The sequence below is a fragment of the Oreochromis aureus genome, linkage group 1, assembly GCF_013358895.1.
Source record: "Oreochromis aureus strain Israel breed Guangdong linkage group 1, ZZ_aureus, whole genome shotgun sequence".
NCBI classification, from domain to species: Eukaryota; Metazoa; Chordata; class Actinopteri; order Cichliformes; family Cichlidae; genus Oreochromis; species Oreochromis aureus.
In genome coordinates, this window is record NC_052942.1 from 33,201,263 (window position 1) to 33,226,229 (window position 24,967).

Consider the following 24,967-nt stretch of genomic DNA (forward strand, 5'->3'; position numbering starts at 1 on the left):
GATATTTATAGCTGAAACAATAGGACGCAAACACACAGGAATATATACTTTTTGAGATATTTCTCCCTGACGACTTGTTTACCAAGTCGTCAGTGAGAAAAGTTAAGTTGAACGCAGCTATATTTTCCCAGCAGCTCTGAGAAGGGGGGACGAAGAGAGGGGGAGCAGGGGGGAAAAAAGGGAACTTTGGAGAAAAGAAAAATGGCTGTGGTTATCAAAAGGACTCAGCACATCTCTTAAGGTTTCTTTCAGAGTATTTGAAGGCGCTGAGGGAGGGGGCTCTCTCTTGGCTCTGTCACTCCCCCCATCATTAAAAATGAACCCCATTGAGTGGGAGAGATGGAGCGACGCCGAAACTGCAAGGAACAAAGCGCTGACAGGCCTGAAGAAGCCGCCTTTCTGCATGACAACAAACACATGTCTGGATGAGCTGACAGCATGCAACACAAGGGGGACCCCGAAATGCCCTCTCTTCTCCGCTGCTCCCACCCACCGCGTTAATGCGAGCTTTACCTGTGGCACCCTGCGTGCAGCTCCTCCACCGCTGGCTGGAGTCAGGAGCCACAGAGAGCTTGACACGTAATGTCTTGCTGCTGCCAGGAGAATGGTTGACTGAAGCGTCTACAACCTCGTAGATGGTGTGCAGCAGGCTGGTGATATCCTGCAGGAAACAGAAGATGAGAATTTGTTAAATTCGAGAGGGTTTTTTAAATCTTTCATTAATTAAATGTTCAATCTTGCAGATTCTTAGTCACACTGGTACAAATACAAATTTTCAAGAGAAATGGAACATGGGAGAGTATTCTGATGCCGACACTCTGAATCCAAGAATCTTAAGCTTTAAGCATTTAGACCATGCATAATAAATATCATGCTAGCGAAGAATTTACAGAAGTGTCTTAGACAACACTGAACAGAGAAACTGACATCAGTTACTTTTGCTTTCCAAGTGAAGCGATCAAGTTGGGTGTAAAGACAAGTTATAAATTCATAAAAACAAATGTCTTGTCAGTGGCACGGAAGCCTGTCAGGCCTGATATGAGTTGTATTAAGCTGTGAGCGCCGCACTTTCTATATTTGCTAAATTTGTTGAAGATACATCTACAGTAGCGGCAACGTCTAGGCATAGTAACACATACAAACAAGGATCAGATAAATACTATGCTGAAAAGTGGAAAAGCTAAAACTGTTAATACAAATTAATAACTTTTGTTGTCAATGCTGTAAAATTAAAAATGTTCACAGAGCAGTAAGCCGAGTGACCACACATTGTAACACAGTGCTAGCTCTTGTGGCTCGTTAATCGGTATATTTTGCACTGAACTAATGACTCCCGCTTAAGTATCGGAAACTATGATGAATCCTTTCCTAGGTATAGAAGTAAAATGTCCAGAATCGTATCATGTGCTGCATCGCAGATGTCTTTAGGAAGTAAACAGAGTTTCACTATAACTGCTAAGAATCAAGACAGAACCACACAAGACTGCAAAAGCATGATTTTTACTCACTATACCACTATGACTCATAAAAAGGACTATTATAAATTCTACAGGGATCAGTTCCACATACTGGTTTCAGACACAGACAAAATGTAAAAAATTTCAATTAAAATAAAATAAAAGCTTCCCGTGTCATTTTTGGGTTTCCTTTTCTTTGTATTTGTGTGAATGGATTACAAAAGAAGAGAGAGAGAGAGAGCTGGAGAAGAAAGCTTTTCTTTCCCCCCTCCAAGCCGCTGTCTCATGAGCCGTGGAGCCACAGGCAATGCCAAAAAAGCTGCACAGCCAACCACACAGAGGACAGCTCCAGTCTCTTTGCGCTGTTTCAAGTTGTTCTCAAAAAACACGGGCCTTTCTGGATGTTCTCTCAGATCTGTACCAGGCAGACGCAAGCCACAAGGTGCCTCACAGGAGCGGAAACACATAGACTTTGCTGGATTCAGTTCTTACAAGTAAGACTGGGTTAGAGGCTTTTTCTATCCACGCTTCCCTTTCGGGTGTGGTGATACCAAAAAGAAGTGAACAGGGAAGTTATTGATTTTGATTCCAACCTAAGGTGGGACATGATTCAGGATAAGCAAACTGCCGGCCAGGCTTTTTCTGTGCAAATCTCTTTAATGTGTGAAACATGAAGGAGAATAAACAAATACGGATTTCACGTTTTAAGGATTTCAATTTAAATTTAGTGCATGTTTTTGGCAGTTATTTGGATGTATTCACTGTCTTATTATCACGTCTTCTTTTATTTATTCATTAAGCAATTAAAGGCTTTTCCACTGAAGCAGACGATTACCTCTCGCGTTACTTTGCCGCTGTTGTCAAAGTCGTAGAGGGTGAAGGTCCACTCCTGCCTGTTATCCTCCTCCACAGACACAGCGCACTCCAACTCCTGAAACAGCCCAGCACTGAATCAGTAACATACAGTGTGTGAGTGTGTATTTGTGTGTCCTGCTATTGCCCTAGTTTCATCCAGAGGGGGAAGTAATAAACGTCCTGTTTTGTGTTGACACTCACTTCAAACTGGAGCTGTTTCTGTGGCCCTGCGGGAGATTGGCTGTCCCTCTCCTGCATCTTCTCCTCCACACAGCAGCTGTCTGTCTTCTCCGGGGGTAAAGCCACTGCAATGGCACACACACAGACACACACGCACACAAAGATAAAAGAGAGAGCCTGAGGATGGCAGCATCGGGTGCAGCCACAACCTGAGGATATGTAGTCGCAATCAAGTGCGCCTTGTAAGCTCTGACTTCCGAGTTTGGCAGCCACAATTAAGACATGTCACCCATTCAAGCGCTCCTGGATGTAAAAACACAGCCAAACTCTTAACCGTTTTTGCCTTACAGTTTTTATCATGAAATTGTATTTTTATTTATTTGATCCCAGTTATATATTTTGCAAGCAGAACAGCACTTTGATGAGCTTAGGAACAACTTGCAAATTAGGTTGGGTTTTTTTTGTTTGGTTGTGTTTTTTTAGGATTTCACTGGGCTGCTGAGATGCACTGAACTTGTAGGTTTTATTTACACTGTTTGTGATCATGCTCAAAGGCTGCAGAAAATCAAAGCACAGTTTGGTTCTCACAGTTCAAAAATGCTTTTTGGAACATTTCATGTTAGCAATCAGAGCAAACTGATCTGTGACAGTGTGGGGTCAAGTCCCTACAGTGATAAAAAAACAAGGATGTGATTCTTGTTTTTTAAAACACATTTAAAGGAGCCTCTACCAGAAACTGAAAATACACTTTTGTATTTTTCTGCAGTTAGTTAGGCAAAGAGTTCATTACTTCATCATTCCATTGAGCAGAAGTACTACAGAATCAAAACAATAAAATCAAGGCTGGAAGATGAAACGTTGAAACTGTGACAGCCCTAATTCTCTAGTGGCAAAAGCTCTTCCATCATCCACACACATAGTAATAGTTTTAAGCTGTTAGCTACAATATACTGCATATCATCTCAGTGGGTTCACCCTGAGAGGGGATGTTAAACATGAAACTGAATGGCATAACATGCCTAAAACATGATAGAATATGGCAACCAGCATTTGAATATAAATGGTGAAAGTGAAAGAGCTGAAGGTCTCCAAGAGGCCCCCGAGCCCAGCTCAGTGCAGCAGAGCTCACCATTTTATTGGAAAGATATATACCGTACATCACCATCCAGGCTCACAGTTAGACAGTCTGTGGAAAATGCTAATCTGTCGCATACATTTTACCAATTAATCTGACATCGTTATTCACCTCTTCACTGTACTATTCTTTAGTGAACACAGAGTCACCTGGACAGGGTTCAAAGTAACAGTGCTGTGCTAATACAAACCACGAGACCTAAACTTTCTTTCAACCTCAAATCAGTGAGCACAGGTAAGGCTATGTCCTGCTGTTTGATCAGAGGTGCTCAAAGTGAACACTGTGTGTGAAAGCAAATCTACCACTGATGTGAATGCATCTGCACTGGCTCCATGACTCTGCCTTTTGATGAATCAGTTGGCACAAATGTCTGTATAGAGTGCTTCAGGGATGATGTGTTTTTGTAGGCCAACCAGGAAGAAAGCATCGCCATGGTTACCTGGTAAAAAAATCCATTGAGATTTTTCAAAGATTTTTGGTTTACTGGAGAAAATTTGTTTATGATCTTAAACATATTCTCCTCAATCTAATTCAGCTGTGACAGTTGTGACATTATATGCAATCACCAAAAGTCACAATGCATTATTAGCTTATGAAGAAACAACATGACAACGTCAGCATCACCACCACCACTAATCTCTAATCTCATTTGGTATGATGATGTTAAATGTCTCCAACAACTTGTTTAGTTTCATTTAACCCTGTATTATCAAGCGCCTTTTCTGGGATACATAAAAGCTCTGAAATTCACCAGTAGAGTATTTAAATGATCAAAGAGTTATGTTAACCACTCTTTGTATGTTTTGGCATCTAAAGAAACACAAATTCATAAACCTTGACTTTGAAATGAGTAAAGTGGAAGTGCCTTTAAACATGAGGTCAAAGTTGAGGAAGGAGTTTTTTGTTTTTTTACTATATTACAAGGTTCAACTGTCGCTGTTCAGTTCAAAGTCTAACTTTCAGTGTTGGGTGTTAGCCCGGATGCAACCAAAATTTTTTTCTATGCTTTGAAATCAAGCATTTGTTTAGAACACGAGGCCACAGACACAAACAGCATGTAACTGAGATTCGGGAGGTGTATCTGTCAGGATATTTACAACTATGAATTACCCAGACACATCATTACCTTATTCTCACAGATGTATTCAGCCGTAACCCCTAGTATGTTTCACCTCTGGTCATTTCGGTTTCCTCCCCCACCATCCCCATCATCCAATCACAGCCACGAAGGCTGTATCCACCCATAAAGCCACACCCCTCTCCCCCACCCTCCCCAAACCCCTCCCACCACACTTTGAAGTTCCATTCTCAAACCTTCTGGAAGAGGATCAGACCGGCTGTAAAACAGAATCACTAATTAATTAAGCCAAGTCAAATCTGAAACACTGTTTGTTTGCTCGCCAACAGAGCAGACACAACAGCCCAATTTCTTTCCTCCTGATCCAAAGCAGATCAAAGCAGACCTGTCTCATCCCTGGGTAGGGGAAAATGCCAGAAATGAAAGGCATCATCCCAGGGAGCTTTTACCAACTTTTTGGAGAGAAGCAGCATTTGGGGTCCTGCTGTTTGATCATCTGAGGTGCTCAAAGGGAACATTGTGTGCGAAGGCAAATCTGTTCCGAAGCAGGCTCAATATGGTGGTGAGATGCTTATCTCGCGGCTAATGAAATGCCGGGAGGAGTAACAGTAATCTGCTATCACCCTCCTCCCCCCTCTGACCCCTTCCCAATCACAGACATAAGCCCACTCTTTATGAGTGAAGCTGCCGCTAAGGGATTGGCTGCACATCAGATCTGAGGGGCAAGATGAGGGCAGTCGAGTCTGGCACCCTCCATGCCAAGGCCGTTCCAGTAACTGCGTTACACTTGTGCATGCATACGCGTTACGCACACACACACAGAGAGAGTCACAGGCAGGTTGGGAAAGCTGCCACACACTGTGAGCAATCACACTCAGTCGGCTTAGCTAAAATACTGTATTACACATAGCAGCCCCCCACCCCCTCCCCTATATGTACAGGCAGAACCAGGGTGATTTCAGGAAGGCCTGGATGGGATGCTTCTTGTATTGAAAGGTAACTTCTTCTCCAGCTTCGACTCAAACACTCACCTACTGATAAAAAAGGCGTGTAATAGTCCAGCAGTTTTGTGACCAGCTGTAATCGCTTTGTATCCCACACGTGAGCCAGATGTGAAAGGAGGTGATGATGGAAAGGATTGTTTCTCTTTTTTAACAAAAGGTTAAGGAGTATATTAAAAAGTTTGCAACGGTAGGTTTTCTTGAATCCTAGCAGAACAGATGTAAATAATCCTTAAGCTAATTTCATCACTGAGCTTTTTTTCCTCTTCTCAATTTTTGCTGCAAGTTTTCTTTAACTTACTTCCTTCAGACAAAAGAAGCCATTTCTCTTTGTTGTTTGTGCTGTCATTTCTTCTCTCTCTGTTCCCATTTTATCTGTATTCATCTTTGTGAAATTTATACATACTGGATCTGATCAAACTAAATGGAGTTAATGCTATAAAACCTCCACAGCTACTTGCATTAGGGACCTAGTAGTGTCTTTTAATGTGTACAAAAGGTCAATTTATTCCAGACTGAAAAAAGACAACATGAACATATCAAATGCCTATAGAAATATTTTAACAATTCAAGTTATAATCAGCTTTGCCCAACCTGAGATCTAAGTAAGATCTGTAACTGCTCTGTTTCTCAAACAAAAACAACATTTTTTAGAGGTCAGTACTACGTAGATATTCACACATAAACTATGAACTCTTTTATTAAGCTGTCTTGAACTGTGGCTATTAATCAAAGTGAATGAAGAGAGCAGCATAGTCTAATTAGCAACATCTGTCTTGAAGGGAGGACAGGCTTGGCCCATACACAGTTTAGCCCAATCGCTAAAAATCATTTCAAACTCCATTTATCAGTCACATTATCTCTAGTCTCTCTGCTATTATCCACTGAAGTGAAACTGAAGTAAAACGGAATTTTCTGACATGCCTCCAGATTCTGGCTTGGTCTCGTTCGACCCTACATTTTTGCCTGCACCTCACGTCCAATCGTGTCTTTAAATGGGAGGGAGAGACTTTCTCCTCCCAGAGCTCTTAATCCAGGATCACATCACATCAGGGAAAAAACATGGGGGAATGGAGGCACTTTGCAGTGCACCGCTGGGGAGGGGCGGATGAGAGATGGAGGAGGTGAAAAGGCAGGAGGGAAAGTAAAAGGGACTTCATCAGCACATTGCTGGGGCTTAGAGAATGGGCGTGGAGCAGAGGAGGAAGGGATGAAGCACTGGATCAAAGAGCCACACAAATACCTGAAGTTCAATTCCAAATAGTGTTTTGGGGATAGGGTTTTTTTTCCATTGAACTCAAACAGTACTCCAACTAATTTCACCACAGAGAGGAAAAAGATTGGGAGTGACCTACCTTCTAAACGATAGTGTTCATTACCAATCCCCTCAGCACATGCTTCATCCATGGAGTCCTGAGCAGAGAAAGAAAAAGACGCATAGATCATTGTTTTAAGTCACATAAAGCAAAAGTCGTCATATTTTTGTCACATAAAAACAAACATCTTTAACGATGCAAATCCACACCACTGCTTTTCAACGCAGAGTGACATGGCCGAATCGAAATTACAGCTTTTATATATCTATATATGAACAAAGTTTGACAAGTGTGCGCTGAGCTTAAACAGCAGCGGAAAGTTTAAGAGGTTGGTAATTGCAGGACTGAAACAAACTAAGCAAAAGACTGGCAGTCAGATTTGAGACTATGAAAGAAATTTTTAAATTACTACCACTGACCCTGCAGCGGGTTCTGAGACAGAGGATTGGCTATTTCAGTGTCAGACTCTCACTACAGCAGTAGGCTTGGGGATTTCTTTTTATCCTGGGACATTTTCACCTGGGATCCCTCTTCTGGAAGCTCAAAATGTTAGTGCATACCACAGAGGCGGGAGGGACATGTGATCCTTAGATTTTACTATGGAAAAGTCTGGCTCAGGTATCTATGTGGCAACACATTCATTCAGCTGAAAACCATTACTCACAGGCTGACAAATGCATATAAATGCATGAATGTTTTTCATTGCACATAAACTCCTGCAAAAGAAAATCTGCTCGATTGTTAAAACACAAAATGTGTTAAAAAGCAGACTTATCACTGGCGATGATTAACCCAGACAACTGTTAACAAACTTTATTAAAAAACGTGCATGTTTATTGTGCCTTCTGTGATCATAAATGTGAGAAAGACAGGTGTGTTACAGGGTGAGAGCAGATTTCTGAGTACTTCAGTGTAGTAAAGGGTCAAATTGGCTGATCCTACTCTCCTCAGTCTACTACTGGCTAGGTTACAACACTGTGGGTGGCCTGAGGAAGAGAAAACAGCCAACCACAGGACTAGGGCTGATAGACTAACCCAAAGCAGAGACCTGGGAAAAATCTGTTTGTTATTGGTATGAATAGGTCAACACACATTCCAACTTGGCTTCATGACCCTTCTCTACAGAAGATGTCTGCAAAACTGGGCAACTCACACCTGGCTGATTCACAGGAGAATCAGCCAGAGGAAAATTATACGAATTTGATTTTGAGGTTACTTATCCCTGGGATTTCCAGTAAATGTTCTAGTAAGCTGCAGTTATCTTAAATAAAGTATCATTATAGGTCTGATAATACTAGTGTTTACTAGTGGAAGTTTTAATTTCTTATACAAAGTCTCTTGTTTTAAAGAAAATTATTCAGCCTGAGTTAGGTTAATCACTACTTTCCCCCGTCACAGAGACTCCCTTCCACAGTACACATATCTCACTACTAAACTGCTAAAATAATACAGAATAACATTGCATGATTACTAGATAAAGTATTGACTTCTCTTTTTATATCAGTATACATAATTCCACCTCATTTTTAAACTCAGATAGTGAAAAAGCCACAAAGGAGTGAGCCTGTTGATGTGCGCGAACCCATTCAGATGGTTTACAGACACTGTCACAGTCACTTAACCCCAGAAAAACAAAATCAATCCACAACAAACATTCCTTTAATTCCTTACGCACCAAAAAACAGACCCTCACGCATGCACACAAACAGCATCTTGAATGTGTTTCAGTTTTTTGATGAATGATCCAGAATTATTGAGGGGTTAGCCAAGAACATGAGAAAAAGGGGGAAGAGGAATGTACTAATTGGTTGTTGTCTGTGGTGATGGATGGGAGCTATATTATTAGCATGCTGGGGTTACTCTCTGGGATTTGCTCTGGTCAGTGTTAAGAAGAAAATATCCCAGGATTTTTTTTCTTTTTTTTATAATTTCACATACACACATCTACACACAAGCAGATCCAAACACATTCGCCTTCTCCCCTGATCAAAACTCTCTAACCACAAATAGATGTGAAAATACCAAAAGACCAAACAGAAATAATTTTAAAACTAGAACAGAACAACCTTCTTTCTCCTCTTATGTGCATTTCCCTTTTCCATGTAGCATGTCAATGATTATTTTTGACAGTCTAATTAAAAACTTCATGTTGTAAAGCTGTCAAGTATAAAGATATAAAGGTTAAATCTGAATTACAGAAGTACTTTGCCTTGAAGCATAACTTCTCTCTTTGGCAATGATGGATCAAATCACCAAAATGCCATTTAGTTCTAAAAATAAACATTGTTTGCTTCAAGGTTTCCCACCACTCAATCGGTCACAAGAACAATAAAGCAAATCTTTTTTGTTTAGCAACAGAAAAGGGAAGATTTTTACTGCAAAACTAAGATTCTTGGATTATCTGTGCGTTTTATGTGACCTATTTATATAATATGGAGTCAAAGTTTCCAAATAATGAGGTCAGCATATGTACAACTAATTCTCACAAGCCAAAACCTCAGTAGACTCTGCTCTTCAGTCTTTATAAGGTCATCTCAAACATACTGCTATGGATGTAACAACCAAAGCCCCACCCACCTGCTGTTTAAACCTTCTGTTTGCAACAGGCGGCCAATTAGAAGAAAGTTGGCTTTATGAGAGGGTGGCCTTAAAATGGAGAGAGTGAGCTGAGGGAATTCACAAACGGCCAATATGAGATAGCCAAGATTATTCTGAATAATTGAAGGAAAAAAGGTGGAGCTGGAAATGGAGCCTGTTTAACGTCCTCAACACAACCGTTATGTCATTCCAAATAAAAGATGATTGTTTCTAGTTATCTTTTCTTTTCAGCTAGACAAATGTCCTTTTTTGTTACTTTGTCACCCAATTCTAGATGCAATACGAGTCAAAAACTCCACCAAAAAACACCTGAAATAGAAACAACAAATACTCATTTGCACACAATAAATAAATAAAAAAATACAATTAAAACCACATACTACCAGCTATAGTTGATCTTAAATATAAAAGTCACATTTTTCAAAACCACAGAAAATAAAAGTTTGAACTCATTCGTGCTGGTTGGATTTGAAATGAAAAAGCTCAACATGGATTTGCCCTAAACTGCGATGCTGGTCATCCTCTTGAAATGTATTTCTGAACTAATGAGTGGAGACGAGGCTCGACTGATGCAACATTTACAAACACGTAATGAGTCTGAATGCTCAGGGCTATCAAACGAGAAGACCGTGTCTCATTAAATTCACACACGGTGCGTGTCCGCAATAATCTTGAAAATGCGTGTAAAACAGTAACCACAACAGAGCCATCAATCTTATTTGGACAAGAAATGAGGCAGTAATGGGCTTCTATGGGACTCTTGTAAATTCAGAGGGCAGAGGTCACTGTGACAGAGCGCTTCAAAGAGAAGAAGCCCTTTCACCCCTCTCATCTACAGTAGCACAACCTCAGCTTAGACAAAATTTAAACCTCCATAGTGCCATAAAATCCACACTGACGCACTGTTGATCTGACTCTGTTACACAATAGGTGTTACAGCGTTAGGTGTTTGCACTCCTGTTTCTCATTGAGGCGGTTTTATGAAAACTCAATCATGGAGTTACTTCCCAGTGTCTCTGTGGGATTCAGCCCAAACTGCAGCCTCCAGGGCACAAACAAGCATTTTTCTTCTCGACTTGGGACCAGCTAAAACAATTTCCTGACATGATGTTAAATGTTCTGTGGAAACCAGAGCATAAAGCATTTCGCTTTCAATAGCAGCCCGTTCTTTCAGAGCTTCTTCAAGCGTTTTAGTACAAGCGTACACGTGTGAATCCTGTGTGCTTTAAAGTTGTTCAATCCCCTTCACCAGAAAGTGATTTATTACTGGACTGTAACACAGAACACAGTGTGCCGGTCCCATTACAACATCCCATCTACATTGCTCGCTGGTCTGAAGGCCTGTTTAGTTTGGCCATTGGAACAGTTTTGAAAACCTCATCAACGGTACACTTTATAAATATGGATTTGGAAGTGCCAAAGACGGATGAAATGTTTAATAATATTTACTGTGCTAACATCATATACAGTGTTACTACTTTAACTCTCCTTAATATGTTTTATTTATTAACAAAAATGTCAGCTGTAAGATGTTAAAGAAAGGAACGCCAAATTAACATCAGCTGTTTCATTGATTAAGGTTACATTAGTATAAAGCAAACTAAAAATAAAATATTATCTGGAGCTAAAACTGTGTTGAAAAGATTTCAACCTTCCAAAACCTATTAGTCAGAAAATGTGTGTTTAGACAGTCTAGACATAGACGGCAGGTTTACACACCTGCTTGTTCATGTTTAACTCTTTATCAAAGATGTTTTATATTTTACTACTTATTTTGTGATTCTGGCTGTTAAATTACAATATAAGAGAGAGAGGGTCAATGGTAAAAACAGGTTAACGTCACGCTATTTTATTTAAATTGGCAATATATGTAAGATGGCAAAGTCCAAGTTCAAAGGTAGCAAGCTACAAAAAAAGGATGACTGATAGAAATTTCCAATATTTATGTGTTAACTAAAGGGAAAATGATGAGGTCACTGTTTAGTAACTTCATAGCAATGTACCTCAACTACCTTACAACTTACCACGAAGACAGCACTTGATTCAGCAGCACCTTCTGTTCAGCTGTGATGTGTACTCGGCTTCATATACTGCAAACAGTGCTTAAGTCTGTTGTAAACAAAGCTGCCTGGGTAGCCTTCGCAGGAGGCAACACACATGAAACCACTAGCTCCCTGTGAGTTCACCAGACAGTTCCCACACAGATGCAATCAGACATCTTTGTACAATGGAGCTGGCAGGCTAAAGACTGTTTAAAGTTTTTATAGCAGTGTGCATGAGACAGAATCAAAGCTAATATGGATATATTTGTCAAAGCCCAACCTGATACGAAGCCAATTTAATTCTAAATAATTTGTTGTAGCGCATTCTGAAGGAAATTAAATAAAAATGCCACAGTCCTATAAACACATTTTCCACATTATTTTCATCTTGCTTCGGGTAGACAACCTCACGGTACTAAAACGTTAGCTTTGTTGGCAGTTAAAATAATATTTTCTGAGATTAATGTCAGTGCGGGGTGAGACACATGGATTGTGTTTTGGCTAGACCCAAACGTGGCAAAGACCTGACAATGGGTAGGAAGGGGCACACAGTTTACTTTAGTAACACCCGGAGCGCTAAAGGCGGATTTGGAAAGGAATCTGCGTTACGAACGGACCAGGACGTCAGAGTGAAATGAGAGACAGCAGTGATGGAACCAACGGAGGCAAACGAAGGCTGAAGATCAGAAGGTATCGGAGTTCCTGACGTGAAAGGAACGATATCTGAGTAGAAAGCAGGTGAGGGATCTTCCTTTTGAAGCCATCCCCATGGTCACCTGACCACTACCTGAAAATTAAAAAAAAATAAATGAGTCAAAGGATCCCTTATTTGATTCCTGAAATAATCAGATAAGTCCCTAATGCAGCGCGTGATGTCTGGGCAGACCTTTTATCCAGCCTAACCCGGATAAAAGGTCTTAAAATACCTACTGGAGGTTCTGTACCACCAGATTCATATCCACCATGCAAAATCATCGGGAAGTCTGACTGGCAACAGTTTTATTTTTCAGCATGAGACTAATCCCAAACATATATCAAGGCAGTAAAGGCATATCCAGATATGCTTTTACTGCACTGGCAGTAAAAGCATACCTGGATAGAGAAACACACAGTGGAACACTATCACTCATGGATTGGCCTCCCCAGAGCCTGGACCTCAACATTATTGATGTAGTGCGCAATCATCTTGACAGAAAATGAAGGAATAGGCAGCCACATCCAAAGAAGAGCTTTGAATGTCTTTCAAGAAGCCTGTAAACATATTCCAGAAGACCACTTAAAGAATTTAGAAGAAAACTTGTCTGAGTTCAAAATAATAACAACGGTGGTCATATCAAATATTGACTTTCTAACTTGTTACAATCATACAAACTCTTTTTTTGCCTCATATTCTGTTTTTCCGTGTTGTTTTCAATCATTTTTGCAGTAACTGAATGGATTTGGTCTTGCCTCCCTGGATAGAGCAAGGAGACAGCGAAAGTCAAAAGGTGAGCACATGTCAGCACAGAACTTGCAGAGTTAAGTTAGAAAGTTGCCTCTAGTGTCATTCTTACACGGGCACTGCAGACATGGACCCCACTGGGCCACTTTTTCTGCAAGTCTGTGTTTGAAGCAAAAGTGTACATTAAAGTGCAAGTAATATGTACTTGTATGTGATTGTGGGGAAAGTCCCACAAGGCTTCTTGGACTCTATGCTGTCTGCCTTCATGACCCACCACACAGGCTGACAATTTATGCGGCTGACGACAGCTCTCCCTGATCGCGCGCCAGGGCTCAGTGGAGTCAGGCCTCTAGAGCAATGGCAGCACTACTGGCACTCCATCAAAACCCAGGAAAAATCTCATTAGAACTGCGGCCTGGTGCCTCCTCTCTGCCCTCCCTCCGTTCCAAGAAAACACCTTCAGAGCTGCACAGTTCTGAGCAACGGTGCAGACTTGAAGTGGCGAGCAATGCACACAGACAGCCATTTAGCCAAACAGGCAAGACAGGCAAAAAGTGGAAATAGCAGCGATGCTTCTCCAAGTATGGCTGCTTCCCCTGAGTCTTTCAAACACGGGAGGGCTGAGGTCACTGACACACACTTACATAAAAGCCACCAGGCACTGGAGGGGGTGAAAAAGAGTACTGCAGGAAGTGAGAAGTGATTACTCTCACTTGTAAAAGATTCGTTATAACCACAACATGTTCAATATTTGCATTTATATATGTTAATTCACAGGCCGTATCATAGAATACAAACATATGACTTGCGCGTCCTCATACCAGGTATGTGAAGACACACTGAAGTTGTCACCATATATTTATACTTATTTCCATAAATCTAGTCCACTTGGCAACCGGAATGATTTTGACTGATTCCGACTAACCTGGACTGAAGCCATTAGGAAAGTTCATGAATTACTAATGGAGAAAACAGCTGTATAGCATGGGGATTTTTCCGAAGCTCCAAAGCACACACACACAGCCCCAGTGCTGAAAACCAAGAGTAAAACAACCACAAAAAAATCTTATTAGTTTTAGAGCTGCAAATTAGCTTATAGGTGTAGTGTTACCTCAAGAGAGGAAATACCCATCCCCCCCTCACCATCCTAAAAAGTAAAGTGAGGCAATTTCAAAGGACTGAGCTACACACCTCTTGGAATCTGGAGCAGAACCTATCCTGCAATGTATGCTAAGCGTCATGGTGGTGCCGCTGAAGAGAAAAAAATGGACCACCAATCATCATCAAAAAACAGTTTAGACCTGGATTCAGGCTTCTTTTTCAGCTCTTTATGCTGGAGTGCTCCTCACCTTCCAGCAACATTAAACAGCCTCATTCAAAACACCACATAGCAGTAAAACATGACGCTCTGAGATGGAGCCAAGATAGAGGGTGTTGATGTGAGGTAGTGAAGCAATGCACTGCCTCTGAGTGAGGCTTCAAAGGGGATCAGTTTTCACACATGAAATAAAGATCTCAGATAATCATATAGCATAGCAAAGCTGACGTGAGACGGTCCCATTTATGAAGGGTAGGAAGATGGGGCCAATTTTTAAACCACCTACAGCCTGAGAGCCATGGCAAATTAATGTCTCTGCATTTCTCTCCAGCCAAACATGATAAATCTGTTTTTTTGTTTTTACAAAGAGACTACCAGGCTTATCGTGATATGACGAAGTAGTTTACTGAAATCACTCCAGTAGAACAGATGCTTAGGCTGTCTAAAATTTCAGAGCACTACAGCACTCTGAACAAATGCGTAAAACACATTTCATGAGTACTCTGCAATGCCAAAAGGAAGTCATATCTGCTCTGTTTTACAATGCAATTTTATGCCTTTGATAAGAAACTCAATGCCTTTCCAAGGGGTCACAGTCTGCAAATCTTTTGATGCTGAGCCTTTCACATGCACCCTTTCACAAAATAACTGCTATCTGGTGGATGCTTTTAATCTGAAGCACCTTACGGTACATCTAGCGTATGCTAGACGTACTGTATAGTAAACATACTACACAGCTGACCAACACTGTTACCAGTTTAGTGAGAAACAAAAACACAGCAGAAGGCTTATAATCAGATTAGACAATGTGAAAAAGTGTTTCCTCTCCTTCGTCTCAACCACTTTGTCTGCGTTGATTTTTCACCCCCTCTACAGAAAGTGCAACACTTAAGTTGAGTGGATAACAAACCTAAAGAATAATTGAGCAATTGCACCTTCTTAAACTTTGTCGACTAAAGAGGGCTAACGTGTAATTTGACGTCTCAGAGGGAGCTTCAAAGACATACACACTCTCTGCAGACTCGGCAGCCCCATGCCTGACACCCCCTCAGTCACGGCACACCCACCTCTCTTCCTGCACCCCAGGAAGGAAATTATAGCCACAGAGTTTGGATCCATCACCAGGCAGGTTGGAGGAAGCAGCTCTATGATTAAAGTGTGCATGGTCAGCAATACACAAAGCTGGAAGGGTTTGAGGAGGCTGCACATGCCGGAGGGCTTACCGTGTTAACTCCAGTTCACAACACAGGTCATGGAGAGATTCTCCACACACAAACATACACCCACACACACCAGGCTAAAAAAAAAAATCCTTGCATATGGTGTGTGTTGTATGTTAAATTAAATTATATGTATGAGTAAATGAACCCTCTGACATTGCTGAATAAGAGTTTGGAAAGCCACGTGTCTGTGCGGTGAAAGTGCAAATTTTGCACACGTGTTGGCTTTCTCTTCAAATTCATTTGTTGTTATTGCTTTTTTGTTTTTGTTTTTTACACCAGCATCAAGGGCAGCGATTGGATGCCTTTCCTTTGTGGAGCGATAGTGCACAGCCACCAGTCATTTCTCCACGTCAGATTAACATTGCAAACACTGCTGGTCACATTACCTCACCCACATCAAAGGCTGCCTCCTGAAAGGCTCAGTGGAATATTAGCAGAGATTTACAGCCCTCATCTCTATGCTTCAGAAACATGCTGATCCAAAGTAATCTCCCTCCCCCTCTCGCTTTTTTTGTGTTCTATGTGTGAAGTTGGCCAACACTTTAATGACCCATTTACAAAACTTTTACACCTGCAAAGATAAGCTTTTACAACTCAGCCAGCCCCTCGGGCAGTAAACCCTGCGTGTTACTTGAGGTAACAACCTTTATTAGCTTTTGAAAAATATGTAACCACTGCAATTAACATTTATCACAGTGTTTATCAAAGCCACATCTTGCCAGAGAGGAGGAGAGGGGGTAAGCATGGTGTCAAGATCAAGAGTCTAACGGCATGATCGCCCCTACAGCAATTTAGACAACTCATCACGTTTGTTTCATTTCCTACAACGGAAGAATTATTGGGCTTCATCTAGGAAACTTTTCTTACTTTGCTCAAACTCTATTTGAGATACTGAAGACAAAATAGTATTAAAAAAATAACAGAGCCAGCTCTGCCAGGATTAGATATACTTTGCCAAAGCTGTAAACAAAACTATTACCACACATGCTTTACAGCAGTTACCACTCCAACATGTTAACCGTAGTCATTCTGCGTCTTCTTTTACTGAGCTGTCTACAGTTGAACTTCTAGTTAACAGAGTTCATAGAAAACAGTTACAGACAGACATAAAGATTACATGTGAACAGAAAGCAAGGTTTTTATTTTGCATTTTCTTTGGGAGTCAAGAGAGTTAAATGGGAATCTGAGCAAGAGGTTAATCCTTATAACATGTTCTCATCCAGCCAATGAACTGCACTTTGGGAACTTCAATTCTCAAGTGAAAGCTACAGTTTGGAAGAGAATGGAGACGGCCTGTCGCTTGGCCTTGATTTACAGGTGGTTCCCATCTGCCAAAAGTAACAAATCACAACATTATGGCCCTCTGAATTCAGAGCCAAGCCCAGTTCCAAAGAATAGGGAAAAGAGAATAGGAGCAGATTAAAAGAGAAGAGAGGGTGTCTTGCACAAAATGACACACCTCATCCCTAAAAGCTTATGTGGTTAGATATCTCATGAAATCTGTTCCATTTTGAACCTTTCTTGGCAAAAAGGGCAGAGCAGTTCTTCTGGAGTTACAGAGTGCATGCATGCACTATGGTTGGGTAATTTGCCAAATATACTGGCACAACTACTTCCAAGGTGTAAAGAAGAGGTCAAAACTTCAGCAACACTTGTATAAAGAACAACTTCATTGCTAGGCTGAAGCAGCTTCTGAGTATATGGGCACTGGCATAGGTCATCATCTGGTGGAGGTAGTGGTTTTTCTTGTTTTGTTTTATTTTGTTTTATTTACTGATCTGACTTAAGGGCTTACCTACTGACGTGTAAATATCTCAATAGTTATTGTGTTGCACTAGAGCTAAGAGTTGTACACTGACAGAGATTCTCATCATGTAAGACTGGCAAATCTAGTGATGTGAAGATCTGTATGATTGAGGTTAAGTACGGTGGAGGAAAGCACCAATGTGAAGGTCTTTCTGTGTCCATCAAATTTTTAACTAACACGTTATTTCAGACACCATTCTAGGTTAGCTAGTTTACTTTTAGTAGCTCTCCAGGAGAACCAGGTTGTGCATTTTAACAGAATATGGTATTTGCCAAATGAACAGCCATGTGTCAGTCATTACTGCAAAATAGGATGGATTATATATTTAAGACAAATGCTTGGAAACACTCTTGCTTCCGTGTCTGAGTGCAAGACTCAATGTGTTACATTGTGTCTAGAGGGTCTTAGTAATTAGTCAAAGCTCTCTTTGAGGAGAGACAGTCCTTCAGTCGTCTCGGTGGCTTCAGACGCCAGTCTCAAGTACTGCAAAGTGTGGGAGGAAAAGGGTTTTAGTCAAGAAGTCTACCTCGAGGGCAGCAAGACAGTGACAGGCACTTCAGCCTTTTACCAAAGACAAATGAGAAGATCCACCCCAGTAACTTCACATGCCAGTGGCTACAGTTTAAAGTTTTTGCTCCAAAATAGCATAAAATGCATGATGATGATGATGTTTCCACAATGTTTTAAAATCTTACATTTTCTGAATAAAATCATAATTTGTATGTAAGTTTGTAATGTTTTAAGAAAGGACTCTTTTTGAGCAATTTTTCATTATTGGATATACTACGTGTTAGATTAAAAGCTGGCACGCACCAAATATCTCATCTACTAAGCTAGTTTTGTAAGATCTCTTTTAGGACTGCATTCTGGGCTCAATCCAGCCACCACACACAAGAAAACAACCTGTAGATTAAATGCCATAAAATCTGATCTTTGTAATCAAATCTCTCCAAATGACAGTTGCTGGTGCATCTATTCAAAGCCAAATACTAAACCTTGTCACTGTAATAAACAGTGGGACTCCACGTGGTAGGTGGCAGTTATGAAAACCTCTAACGTGTGCATGCTGACCAGATGGGACTGACCTCAACACCAAGGTGGCCAAATTCTTCCTTTCTGCCTGTGCACACTCATGCCCATGCACTCACACACACACGCGCATGTTTGGAGCAGCCATCTTGCCAGCCACAAGCCACCACCTCAAAACATCCCTCACATCTGACCTTTTAACTGTGGACTTATAATCTCTGTAATTACAGAGAGTGTTTCAACTTAGCAAGTAAACATAGCAGCAGAAATAGACACTTCAACTACTATATACAAGCGTGCTGGTGCCAGACGCACGTTTCTATTCATAGCTGACTGGAATTAGTGGCTTGTGTCACTGCTCACCATAATCAACTTGCAGTGGAGTAGTTACACAAATGCAAACTGCTTCCAAATTCTACTAACATTGTTCATATTAAAACATAGATAAAATTAAAAATAAAATTCCTATTGTTTTAATAGACCAGCTGCATTGTGTCAGAATCGTAATTGCCATAAATAGCATACAGGAAGCATTAACATCCTTTATGAATAATGACAATGAGAAGATCAGAGTAATATACACAAATGTAGGTTTCAATTTAGACAGAAGGGGATTTAATTTAATGTTGTTTGAATTGGGTTCCAAATATAAAGTTGTCTAAATGAAGAGGAAATATTTGATGGTAAAAAATAGGACACTTTAACACTCTAAATACACACCTATGGTAATAAGACTGGCAAATCATCTCTCATAAACCCACAGCCAAACCTATATTTACATTTCACACCATGTTGTAAGTCTAAAGAGCTTTAAAATTAGACTACAGTCCCTAAAGACGTACAAATCCTACATTTAAGAATGTTTTTTTTACATGTGAGTAGGACATTTCTGTTGCTATGAAAAAGTTAAGTGAAGAAGTTGTGAGTTTGAAAGACAGGGTAAATGGCTCTTTGGGGAGCAGAGGGCTGATCTTCTCCATTCAGTGCCTACAGGGTGAGGTCCTCCTTGGATTTTGGCACCTGTGGAGAATAAACACACCGGGGGTGGACAGCTTTCCTTTCAGCAGGGTTGATCTTCTGTTTAACTTTCCTTCCACTAAAAACATCCCCTAACAGACAATCCAGACCTCCTCCATCCCTGGCGCCACAGGAAAAGCTGAAGAGCCCTGGAACCTCTGTCAGTGAGAGGCACAATGCTCTCCCACCTCTGTTTACCTAAACCCACTTCCTCCATTCCCTCCACCTCAGGTGGCCTTAGAGCCCTGGTCACCAAAGAGCACAAACACAAGGAGGATAAATACACCAGCAGGGTTCATGGAAGCTGTGAACTCCATCAGTGGCATTTCCCTAGGTCCAGTTTGTAAGACAAAGATGCGGAAGAGAATCACACTGAGACTCTATTAGCTGTGATAAATAGATTCACATAACAGGATAAACACATGGATAGTGTGTGTATGTATATCAGTGAGTGCTTCTGCATTTCATGGCCCACAAGTGTGGATGTTCACTACACACTCATGACAGCTTGATCGCAGTTTTATGCAGATGTTGATCTTGTCCTATATGAGAGTCACTTTGAGTGCTCAGTCAAATTATTCAGCACTTACTGCATGGGCCACAGCGCAACCCGCAGGGGAACCCGATAAACAAACAACAGAGAATTATTCAGGGTTTAAACACTTAAACACCCACTTCAGCTGAGCCTTTTAAGTGGGTGATTAAATTGAGCACTGAGCTCCCACAGAAACCCCAGGACCACCGCAGGGTCCCCAGTCACCTAGAGTTTTCTCCCAGACCTACGCGCACTACGCCGCCTGTCCGGGAAGTATGAAAGACTATTTTTACAGTTGCTTTACACAAGAAAAACAATGAAAAATAACAACAACATATCAGACCACAGCTTTCTCATCCTCTCAATCTTCAAAATTTTGCAATTCGCTCCAAGAAACCTCTAGTTATCTATTATCTCCATGTTTTACATTTTATTACTCTTATTTATAACTTCATGTTGTCCAAAAATTAAAAAGCAAAACGTTTATAAATATTAGCATGTCCCATGCATAAACACATCAAAACAGATAATGACGTCAGTTAAATAAACTCTGTAATTAGATTCGAACCATCCATACTGTTTACTACTTATCAGCCATTTCAATCCACAGGGAGACTAAAGAGGAGAACATCCTCTATCCATTCTTTCGAGTCGTGAAATAAATGCCACCCTCAAGTGCGGAACAAAACTCTCCAGCCAGAAAGACACTTTGATCAACAGCTATCCGTTGCTCCATACTGAGCATATATTTGGGAAAACAAAGCACAATCTCAGCTGCTAATCCCCTGAGATTCACAGCACATTCCCGTGGAAGCCTTTGATCTCTGAAGTGCATCCGGACAGCTGACTCCAGACACACTGGACACTTACACGCACACGCTTGAACAGATATGCACATACATGAGCATTTCACTCTGGCTAATAACATGTTAATAATTTTATTTCTACTGAGACCTACAGTGACAGTTCCTTCACAAAGAATATGTTAAAGACTTCTACGTCTTAATAAATTCAGTCTTAGGTATAATATGGTGAAATATATTGATTCATCAGATTTAACAAAAAAGAAACACAAGTAACCCTGATCAAGTATCTAAATGCTACTAGAGCTCAATCTTACACAAAACCACAACATTCTTTGACATAAACCCTTTACAGAAGACACCATTCACAACAGCTGAGAGTTATCCACTCTGCTTTGTCACACAGGAGAAACTCTTCCAGCTTTCAGGAACCTTTTTGACATATGATGCCTGATGTGACATTAAAGCCACGTCCACTTCCTTGAACCTCCCAGTCCCCCAGCTACGCTGATGTCAGCCCAAGACTTCCACAGCATCTTCTCATGGGAAAATAAGAAGAAAATCGCCGAGCCCCTCCATGGCCAGGTGGTACCCCTCCTCCCAAAGGCCAGGGCTTTTCTTCTCTTTAGAGTGTGGCTCCAAACTTTTCTCCCAGCCTCTTCAAAGAGCAACAACAGGCCCTTGGTCCCTTGGGAGCACAGAGGGGGTAGAGCCCAGTGGGAGAGGGGCATACGTCACACAGCACGCACAAGAGGGCAGCCGGTGGGAAAAGAAAACGCACAGGGAGAAAACAGAAAGAAGGAGAGAAAGAGGAAGAGGAGTCTGCATTTGAAAGGTGCTTTCAGCTTCTAGACAAGGGCCCTTGCTTTGTGAAAACGACAAGGAAAGAAAAAGCACAACAGCAGAAGCGAAAAACGAAAAACGAAGGGGGCGCAAAACCTGCCATGTCTTTTATCAGACTTGGAGGCTGAGGGAATGCGTTTAAAAGCTTTAGGCCTATTTCCAAAAAAACCTTTCTACTTTCAAAAAAACAAAACAAAAACAAATCAAAGACCTAGCAACCAACTGTGAGACAGGAGGAGTTGGGGGCAGAAGTTCCACTGTGATTCACTTCTGAGTTGCATTTGTCGTCTGATGTACCTTTGCTTTTTGTCTACGCTCCTCACAAACTGATGGAAGTTCAGCTGAAGAAAAAAACTAATCCAGGCTTTGGAGAGTGGTAGCTTGGCAAGACTGGACATGGAGGGGTTTTTTTCTATACAGAGGGTAGGGCTTTAGGGCGGAGTGGCCATCAGTGTCACTAAAAACACCCCCCGGCGTGGCCCACTTCAAATGCAGCCTCATTTCATCAGCCGCAACTGACACAAGGCCACAGGGTGAGCACAACAAACAGATGGAGGATAGGAAGGGAGAAAGGAGGAGAAGGGAGAAGCAAAAGAGGGGGAAGGGGATTTCAAAATCGAAAGGGAGAACTTGTGAAGAAGGCAAGTGACAAGTGGCACTCAGTTCCAAATGAGGTAAGCTCATAAAGTAGTCACCAGAAACTTGAACTTCCAATTCCGAAAGTTGTGAAAATCTTCAGTCGCTATCAGTGTCTCTGTCAGCAAAAGAATTTTACAGGCTGCACATAACATATCAGATTTATTGGTGGGTGCAGACACCATGCTGTGCACTCAGGCTAAAGTGTGCCAAGGCTCACATGACCTGGATCTCGTGTGTTGAGGACCAACAGGTCCACCTGCCCACACCACTCACTCACTGTATGCCAAGCTCCCGCAGCCTTATATCTGACAACACAAATCATGAATGGGTGTAGAGCCTGCATGGAATCATCATTAAGTCTTCAAGTGCTTTCAAGTACAAGCCTTAGTCTGTCCGTGTGTGCTCGAACACAATTTCAATCTAAAACCATTAAATAAAGAAAAAATTTGCTAATGTGAGGCACTCTACTCAACAATGACCACTTTAAAATCTGCAGTGTTCTGATGGGGAATATGGTTTGAAAAAAAAAATGGTTCAAAAGAATTCCAGGCGTGGACTCCCCACTGTTGACACCCGACCCACATTCTGCTGGACCCTGTTTCAGCATGGAGAGGGGGCTTAAAGAATAATGGGTACAAATAACTATCTCACCAGGTATTCTACGCAATATAGACAACTTTCAAAGCAAAGAGAGCAGACTTGTATTCTCGCATAAAAGATTAGCTCCCATTTTTGTTTTATTGTATTTTAAGCTTAAAGCACCGCAGGGCCAGGCTCTTAAACTTCTTCTCACACATCATTAAGTCTTTCAATTCAGTTAAAACTAATGATATGGTAAGCATTTTCTTTAATAGAGGCAAACCTACTTCATTTTAACAACAATTCATGATCACTGAGATAATGCATTATTTATGGAGTCAATGAAACAGGTTTGGAATGACCTCCACTCGTGGAATTTTTCAGTAAATCCACTGGAAAGGTTGAGACTTGGTATGGTTTGTGTAACTCTTCTTAACAACTACTGTGAAGAAAAGCAACACACCGTGCTTATGCCACACAACCCAAACATAAAAAGTATGACTATGCAGTTATATAAGACTGTAGGGAAATTACCGAAAGCTATTTCACATCACGACACAGCTTGTAAACCACGTTGCTTCTGATTAATGATTAGCTTAATGTGAATGTTTATTCAAAGGCTACATTCAACCGCTCCCTTATTCACAAGCGGCTAGATTGGCATATTTTTACGCCAAATGCCCTTCCTGACGCAACTCCCGCGGGATTTGTGTCTCCTCCCGGAATCAAACTGGGTATCTTTTGCTTATTAGGCAAATGTGTAACTCAGTACACTACAGAGCATGAGGGATTGCGAAGTCTTGTCTTTATAAAAATGTAAAATATGCTTCATGCCCTGGCACAGAATGGAGGAAAAAAACATAAATGCTTTAAACTTTAATAATTATTACAGATTTAGAATCCACTTTATAATCACAAAACAAAAGAGAAAAGTGCCCAAATAAATATTGATGTGGAAACAACTTTTCTTCTTTTATTCATTTTCCTTCTGAGTTATAAAATAAGCTATTAGACACCGAGACTTGAATTGTTTATACAAGCTGAACTCTAAATTGTTCAAAAACATCCAACCCTTTTGGCGGGGGCCTCATCCATCCTGAGCCAAAACTTCACACATGACTGTTGCTGGGAAAAGCAGCATGTGAATATGTCGAGGAAAAAAGTAACGAATGTTTGTTTTTGCAGTAATAATTTATGGTAATTGCATGATAATAATGTGGTTTTAAATGCTTAAATTGCCCAAAGCATATGAACCCCGCTGAACATATAAACAGCTAAATAAATGGAATGGATTTTTGCTGCAGCAGCGGCTACATGCTCTGAAAAAGAAACATGGGATTCAGATTGTTTTTCCTCCATAAAACCCCTCTTCAAAATACATCCCAGCGCCTGCTGTGAGTGTGATCCTGTTACCATATGAAGAAGTTTGCTGCAGCTCTGGGCACATGTCAGGATGAACAATTTTTTCTGTAGATGCCAAGCTCCCTAGACTTTATTCTACAGCTCCGCTAACCAAATCTACCAAACACCTCTTGCAGCAGAAGACAAAACAACAGCGGACTTTGTCTTTGGCTTCAGTGGGAATCAGCAGACCATTTTGTTGCCTTACACTTTCTCGGGTTGTATGCCAATGACTTCTTATACTAGTGGTTAATTAAGGAATTCTAATCTGCATGTGTATTTCTGTCTCACTTGTGTTATTTACAGTTTAAAAGCATGGGCATGACATGGTTTCAGCTTGCTGCATGAAAATGATGCCACGGAGCTGCATGTTGCTGATGATAGGATTCTAGTCTTTAAGAACAGTGAACACTAAAGGATCTGTTGAGTATTTTAAAAAGGAAAATCATGCCATGCAGTAACACAACAGAATATTACAGTGGGTGTGATATATCCTGGATTGTGGGATGCATTTAATAAATTGATGTATTTCTTCTCAAACTGTCTGGATTGTGAGTGGAGGGACTGATTTTCCTTTTCTTTTCTTTTTTTGGTTGTTGTTGTTGTTTTTTTAATTCTTGATGGGCTCCAATTCCTCAAACATGCTGCCTTTGAGGAAGGCATGGCTAAC

General features: G+C 41.0%; 1 protein-coding gene across 1 annotated transcript in view; it reads right to left on the reverse strand.

The window, feature by feature from the left end:
- The window catches only part of nkd1 (NKD inhibitor of WNT signaling pathway 1), a 32,259-nt gene that overhangs the window by 5,973 nt on the left and 1,319 nt on the right, over window positions 1-24,967 (reverse strand). Inside the window, exons 4-7 of the mRNA XM_031746573.2 lie at window positions 7,062-7,119; window positions 2,514-2,617; window positions 2,293-2,388; window positions 514-661 (exon numbers count right to left, since the gene is read on the reverse strand). Of these exons, the coding sequence (XP_031602433.1) occupies window positions 514-661; window positions 2,293-2,388; window positions 2,514-2,617; window positions 7,062-7,119 (406 nt within the window). The remainder of the gene's footprint in view (window positions 1-513; window positions 662-2,292; window positions 2,389-2,513; window positions 2,618-7,061; window positions 7,120-24,967) is intronic.